Source organism: Aquila chrysaetos, assembly GCF_900496995.4.
Source record: "Aquila chrysaetos chrysaetos chromosome W unlocalized genomic scaffold, bAquChr1.4 W_unloc_5, whole genome shotgun sequence".
Classification (NCBI taxonomy): domain Eukaryota; kingdom Metazoa; phylum Chordata; class Aves; order Accipitriformes; family Accipitridae; genus Aquila; species Aquila chrysaetos.
Genome location: NW_024470325.1, coordinates 161,702 through 166,464, shown reverse-complemented (window position 1 = coordinate 166,464; position 4,763 = coordinate 161,702). Strand labels below are relative to the sequence as shown.

Sequence of the window (4,763 nt, the reverse complement as noted above, 5' to 3'; positions counted from 1 at the left end):
TTGCCCTGACTCTACCCCTGCATGCACAGACACAGTCTTTGCGTTGCCCCTGGGCAGCCTGACCCTCTTTCACTTGCCTGTGCACATCCACCCAGAAGCCTGTCCTCTCTCAGAAGCTGTGGATGAAGCCCCACAGATTTGTATGGGTCAAGTTCCCTCCTCGATCCTTGTGCACTGTTGGGATTTCCTCTCCTCCTTTCCAAGTTAAGAAGAATTTAAATGTATTTCATAAGAGGAGACAGTCAGACATGAAACTGAGAAGAAAACTACCTTTTCCAGAAAGCTGGAGCTTCCAGGAAGCTTCCAGTTTTAAGGAAATTTTTCAGGAATGGCCACCGGCTCAGTCGTGAGGCGCAGTTAATGTCTGCTGTACTGACCGACCTTTGCTGGAGCTCCTTTCAGGCGTAGGGGGCTGGAGGCAAGGAATTTTTTCCTTTCCCCATCTCCTCCAGTCAGTTCACGGTGGTGCATGGAGGGAGGAGAAGAGACTGACACAAGAAAAGTTCACACCAGAGACAAGGGAAAGCTTTTTCCTCCTGAGGACAGCCAAGCACATGAAGTGGCTGCCCAGAGGAATAATCCCGTTTCCATTCCTGGAGGTTTTCAAGTTGTAACTTGGATCAAGTGCTGAGCAACCAGCTCTCACCCCAGAGTTGACCCTGCTGAGCTGGAGACCTCCTGAGTGTACTGGTTTTGGCTGGGACAGAGTTAAATTTCTTCACAGTAGCTTGTACGGGGCTGTGTTTTGGATTTGTGCTGAAAACAGGGTTGATAGCACACTGATGATGTAGTTATTGCTGCGCAGCGCTTGCACAGCATTAAGGCTTTTTCTGCTCCTCACACTGCCCTGCCAGCGAGTAGGCTGTGGGTGCAGAAGAAGTTGGGAGGGGACACAGCTGGGACAGCTGACCCCAACTGACCAAAGGGATATTCCATACCATATGATGTCATGCTCAGAAATAAAACTGGGGAGGTAGAGGTCGGAAGCAGCTGCCGTTGCTTGGGGATTGGCTGGGCATTGATTGGTCGGTGCTGAGCAATTGTCTTCTTTTGCATCACTTGTTTTTCTTGGGTTTTATTTTCCTCTTTCTTTGAGGGTTTTTTTGGTTGTTTTTTCTTTTTTTTCTTTTTTTTTTTTTTATTAAGTTCATCACTAAGCTTGCCAAGTAGAGACAACAGCATGGAGAGAGGGCAGGGGAAAAGTCCAGGGTGCCGGTGGGTTGTTCCTTGTGAAGGTCTGTCAGGTGTAGCAAAGTGAGAGTCCATCAGGACAATGGGCATCGTGAAGCCATCAAGTCAACCAGAGCATAGGGGAGGGCAGTGGAGATGCAGGTAATGGTGACATGATTGGGACCTCAGCATGAGAGTAAGGACACCTCAGTGTTCGGTATAATCCCTTCCCTCAATCACCTGGCTGTGCTCCTGTTCGTACAGCCCAGGATGATCCTGTCCTCCCTTGCTGCCAGGGCACACAGCTGCATCCTGTCCATCTCGCTGTCCACCTAGACCTTTCCAAAACGCCTCCTTCCAGCCAGGCAGCCCCCAAATTGAGCCCCTGACAGGGCTAGTCTCCTGCAGGGACAGAAACTGGCATCTGTCCTTGCGGGATTTCCCGAGTTTCATGCCAGTGTATGCTCTCCTCTTCCTTGAAGCCTTTCCCTGAGCACAGGGGCCTGGAGACCATTTCAGTAAAGAGTCAGGCACAGCAGGCATTCATTCCTTCAGCCCCAGCTGTGTCTGCTGTTATTAAATCACCTTCCCCATTCAGCAGGAGCCTTGCATTTTCCTTGTTCAGCCTTGGTCTCTCAGAAGTGGCCAAAGCTCTTCTGTTTGCTTTTGAATTCCTTTGCCACCAACATCTCCAAGTGAATTTTTCTTTTCCTACGCTCATGCCTCCACAACAAATGCAATATATAGAAATTCCTGCTTTGTACCTGTCCTTGCTGACACCTCCTGGCAGCTGCTTCATGGCGCCTGTCCTTGTGCTGGCCCAGCCCCACTGCCCATACACGGTCCCACTCTGCAGACACAGCACAGGAAAGGGTGCAGTCAGGGATGGGGAAGGTTCCCCCATTTGTGATCCCAATGGCAGCCTTCAGATCACAGTTCCCCCACAAACCTCCTACTTTTGCAATTTCCCCAGCACCCGACCCCTGCCATGCTGCAACCTTGTCCCACGTGAGGCTTTGCAGACAGCTCTGCTCCAGGGTCTGCCAGGGTCTGGGGACGGAGAGAGGCTGGGCAGGGCTGTCTGTTCCCCAAAAGCAGCCCTTGGCTCAGCAGGAAGATGGAGATGGCCTCACAGCAAGACACACTCTTAAAACCGGGGTGTCGAGCAAGTGCTGCAAATGGCAGCAAAAGAGACACTGGGGATGAGAAAGGCCCTGAGCCACCCTCCCCATCTGTCCACACCGCCAAGGGGACAGACCAGCCTCCTCTCCTCTGCACCTCCATGTCTCCCATGCTTGCCACAAGCCCTGTCCCTGCACCACAACCCCCCGGTGTGAGTCCTCGCCCTGCATGGTCTCACACTGCAAACTCCACACTGATATTTTTCTCTCCTGGGCACTTTCCAGCACAGCGCAGCTCCCCCTAAACTCTCCCCACTTCCCTTGACCTCCCTCCACCTCCCCTGCCCTGTCCCCAGTGCAGCCCAGTCTGGCATGGCCCCACACCAGTGCCCACCACAGGGTGCGGCAGAGCTCTGGGCACTCACCCCACAGCCCCAGACCCTCTGAAGGGCACAGCAGCTCCTCGGGTGGAGAGGGCTGAGCCCCAGGGCTGGGGGGCATCTGTGGCACAAGGCCTGAGGAGATCCCCTTGTATGATGGAAATGCTGCTATGGAGGCCAGCTCTGGCACACAAGTGCCCATTGCCTGTCCTTGCCTGCGGTCACAGGCCTGCCACACAGCAGGACTGCAACCAAGCTTGAAGAGCACTCAGGCCTTCCACCAACCAAAGGGTTCGGAAGGAAAGCATGGAAGTGGGAAGAGAGCAGCTCGGGAAAGACCAAGCGCTGGTGCTCCCTGGCAGTGCTGCTGTGCCGGGACTCTTTTCTTCTTCCCCTCTGCACACAGGCACTGCTCCCTGCAGCTGCAGAGAAGGTCTTGGAGGAAGAATCTCAGAAGAACAAGTCACTGCGGGGCCCTTTATTTTGTTAAATACACAGACAGTACAGCTCCTCATTTGCAGCCTCCAGGGCACACAAAAGCTGGATAGACTGTGAATTACAATCCCAGGGCATAAAGACATGTCTTTGTGGAAAGCATTCAGGTGAGTAAAACAAAAAACCCCAGCAAACAAAAATCTCACTCAAACCCCAAAATCAGCCTAAAAAAACACCAGAAGACAGGCTGGGCCTGTAATGAGATATGAGTACTATGCAAAAGACAAAAGGAACTTTATTGCTTCTGAAAAGCATCCAGTGATTAGTTTTCTCAGGGCATCCTTGATCTCCTGGTTTCTCATGCTGTAGATGAGGGGGTTCACGGCTGGAGGCACCACCGAGTACAGAACTGCCACCAGCCAGGTCCAGGGATGGGGACGAGATGGGGGGGGCTTCAGGTACGCAATCATGCCAGTGCTTACAAACAAGGAGACCACGGCCAGGTGAGGGAGGCACGTGGAAAAGGCTTTGTGCCGTCCCTGCTCAGAGGGGACCCTCAGCACAGCCCTGAAGATCTGCCCATAGGACAGCACAATGAAAACAAAACACCCAAATGTAAAACAGACACTAACTGCAAGTACCCCAACTTCCCTGAGGTAGGCATCTGAGCAGGAGAGCTTGAGGATCTGGGGGATTTCACAGAAGAACTGGTCCACAGCATTGCCTTGGCAGAGGGGTAGTGAAAATGTATTGGCAGTGTGCAGCACAGCACTGAGAAACCCACTGCCCCAGGCAGCTGCTGCCATGTGGACACAAGCTCTGCTGCCCAGGAGGGTCCCGTAGTGCAGGGGTTTGCAGATGGCAACGTAGCGGTCATAGGCCATGACAGTGAGGAGATAAAACTCTGCTGAGATCAAAAAGAGAAACAGAAAAAACTGGGCAGCACATCCTGCATAGGAGATGGCCCTGTGGTCCCAGAGGGAGTTGGCCATGGCTTTAGGGACAGTGGTGGAGATGGAGCCCAGGTCAAGAACAGAGAGGTTGAGGAGGAAGAAGTACATGGGTGTGTGGAGGTGGTGGTCACAGGCTATGGCAGTGATGATGAGGCCGTTTCCCAGGAGAGCAGCCAGGTAGATGCCCAGGAAGAGCCAAAAGTGCAAGAGCTGCAGCTCCCGTCTGTCTGCAAACACCAGGAGGAGGAACTGGGTGATGGAGCTGCTGTTGGACATCTGCTGCCTCTGGGTGTGGAGCACTGAACAAGGAGGCAAGGGCAGTGACAAGTTAGACATTATTCTCTGATTAAAATCAAAGCCATTTCTCGTAATACATGTTCACCGCATTTTATCCATTTCAGCGAGACCTCCATTCAGCTCTGTGGTTGGAGCTATGGTTGTTGCTGTCTGAATGTGCCGTGAGGAGCAGGACCTCTGCCCATTGGCTACCAAGGAGTAGTAGGGGCTCCTCTGTAGCAGTGGGTTTCTTGCAATGGTGCCAGTCAGGGGGGCAGTCCTGTTTTTTTAATTTGTCAGATGAAACTGCTCCTAACGTAAAAGTGTTTGTCAGCACCTGCACTCCCATTGCTAAGAAACCATAATCAAAACAGTTTTTGAGAGACAGAGGGGTTTTTAGAGCTCTCCCTAATCTCATCTGGTGATTA

The 4,763-nt window shown here is 52.5% G+C and overlaps 1 protein-coding gene across 1 annotated transcript; it reads right to left on the bottom strand.

Moving 5' to 3' along the window:
• Positions 1–3,378: 3,378 nt before the first annotated feature.
• On the bottom strand, positions 3,379–4,335 carry LOC115337581 (olfactory receptor 14A16-like). Its single transcript, XM_030005956.1, has one exon. The coding sequence runs from the start codon at positions 4,333–4,335 to the stop codon at positions 3,379–3,381; it is 957 nt and encodes a 318-aa protein (XP_029861816.1).
• Positions 4,336–4,763: the final 428 nt, after the last annotated feature.

What these genes read in the sequence shown, in the direction of transcription:
- LOC115337581 (XM_030005956.1), bottom strand. Translation starts at nt 4,335, where the DNA reads ATGTCCAACAGCAGCTCCATCACCCAGTTCCTCCTCCTGGTGTTTGCA.